We start from the raw sequence: 1,858 nt of genomic DNA, 5'->3' as shown, positions 1-1,858 counted from the left end.
ATGCAATGCAACCCGCTCCTTAGCAACAAGTTTATTAATACTAATTATATATATATGTATTAAGGGTTTAATTACTAATGAAATGACTAATTTTAGAATATTTTAACGAATGATTAGGCTAAAAAATTTCTTTTTCATGAATATTCATGGTGTAGAGAACTCTTAGCATGCTTCCTTTCTCTTTATATTTGTAGTCCGAATAGAATGAAATTATAACCACAATGGGTAACAAAATATTGGGCATCTTCATCCTCATAAGCAGCTACAACGTATTAGCTCAAGTGGACGACATTGCACAAGGAAATAAGCATATTGTTGTAACAGGTGCAGGTCCATGCGCAGAAGGAAAGAAGTATATAGTCGGAAATGATAAAGGTTGGCAACAAGGTGTTGATTACAATGCTTGGGTCCAGGAGAAGGATTTCCGTGTTGGAGACATATTGGGTATATCTTATCATCTTCATACATGACTCATTGCTATTTTTAATGCATGATTATGTATGTATTAAGGGACTTAAGCAAGCAAATAACTAAACTGTATTCAAACTATTGATGTATTGTTCGATTTGACCTTCAACCACTGTATCTTGGTGGTAGACGAAGATGGGATTAACAGATGCTGTGGTGCATCACGTGTGGTGGATGTTAGGGAGCTAGGACGTCATGAGATAGTCCTTACTGCACCAGGAAGATTTGGGTTCATGAGTCACGTTGGGGATGATTGTATGAAAGGCATGAGTTTCTAAAATTTGTCAAGGAAAAATAAAACTCCGGATAAAGGACATGACATGTTGTTATGTTTTCGAGCATTAAATATATATACACACACACATATGTTCTTTCTTTTTGTTGTTTGTTATTAATATTTTATTTGGGTTCATGAACCTTCTTGTTTGATTAATAACTAACTTAAATGTGAATTGGACAATAACGTAATAATGAATTTTAGATTTCCCTGATTGATATCATTTGTTTAGTTTTCTAGCTAGTCTAAATTTTATGTTAAAATATCTCAAGATTTTACTGTATGCTGATGATAACTACTATGTCAAACTAAGATATGTAATTGAAAATTTATACAAGAATAAAAATTCCCAAAATAGTCTACACCTATTAATTTGTAAAATCATAAAAACTATCAAATATTGTTGATACACGTTTTGTACGTCTCCGTCTTTATCAGGGCATTAATGTAATTAGATTAAAGTATGGGGATCTTAATGTAAATATGGCTAAATGAGCCATTTCGCTCTAATGTAATGTTACATTCGTTACCCTGTAACGAATGTACACATTCGTCTAATGTAAGCTCATTCGTTAACCCTGTTTAACGAATGAGATAACGAATGAGGGCTATTCGTTATAGGTTAAAGTATTAACGAATGAGGAGTTCATTCGTATGGTTTAATGTAACGAATGACACATTCGTTAACTGTTAAGTTAACGAATGTGGTCATCCCCTATATATATTCTGTAATTTATTCATTAATGTAAAGTTTTTCAAGTTTTCAGTTCAGTAATCAATTCTCTCTCGTTACTCTGTCCGATTGTTCTCTCAATTCACACACTACACATACATAATGTATTCAAAGCCTAATCGTATAAGAATCAACATGTGCATCATTGTTATCAATATCTAGATCCATTCCCAAGCTCTTTCAAGTGGTATCAGAGCCGGCGGTTGCTCGTGATACGGTGTTCGTGTTCAATGGTGTTGATGTATAGATTTGATCAATTTCAGATGATTTAATGGATGAATTATGAAATTGATGTTATATTCATGTTTCTGGATCAAATCCGAAGCTTCGTTATCAAATTGGTATTTAATTATGGTGAATTGATTGATTCGCCATTGATG

The 1,858-nt window shown here is 33.0% G+C and overlaps 1 protein-coding gene across 1 annotated transcript; it reads left to right on the top strand.

Annotated features, from left to right (window-relative positions):
• The first annotated feature begins 221 nt into the window (after positions 1-221).
• On the top strand, positions 222-746 carry LOC143606897 (blue copper protein-like). Its single transcript, XM_077082517.1, has 2 exons — positions 222-444; positions 598-746. The coding sequence occupies exons 1-2, from the start codon at positions 222-224 to the stop codon at positions 744-746; spliced, it is 372 nt and encodes a 123-aa protein (XP_076938632.1).
• Positions 747-1,858: the final 1,112 nt, after the last annotated feature.

This window comes from Bidens hawaiensis, unplaced genomic scaffold (assembly GCF_021521415.1).
Source record: "Bidens hawaiensis isolate Kalapana, Puna unplaced genomic scaffold, B.hawaiensis_p1.1 tig00078181_1, whole genome shotgun sequence".
In the NCBI taxonomy this organism is placed as follows: domain Eukaryota; kingdom Viridiplantae; phylum Streptophyta; class Magnoliopsida; order Asterales; family Asteraceae; genus Bidens; species Bidens hawaiensis.
This window is presented reverse-complemented; position numbering and strand designations above follow the sequence as displayed.

Excerpts from the sequence above, each read along its gene's own strand:
- LOC143606897 (XM_077082517.1), top strand. The coding sequence starts at position 222 with ATGGGTAACAAAATATTGGGCATCTTCATCCTCATAAGCAGCTACAAC. Across the intron at positions 445-597 it reads CCGTGTTGGAGACATATTGG|ACGAAGATGGGATTAACAGA; the intron begins GTATATCTTATC and ends TCTTGGTGGTAG.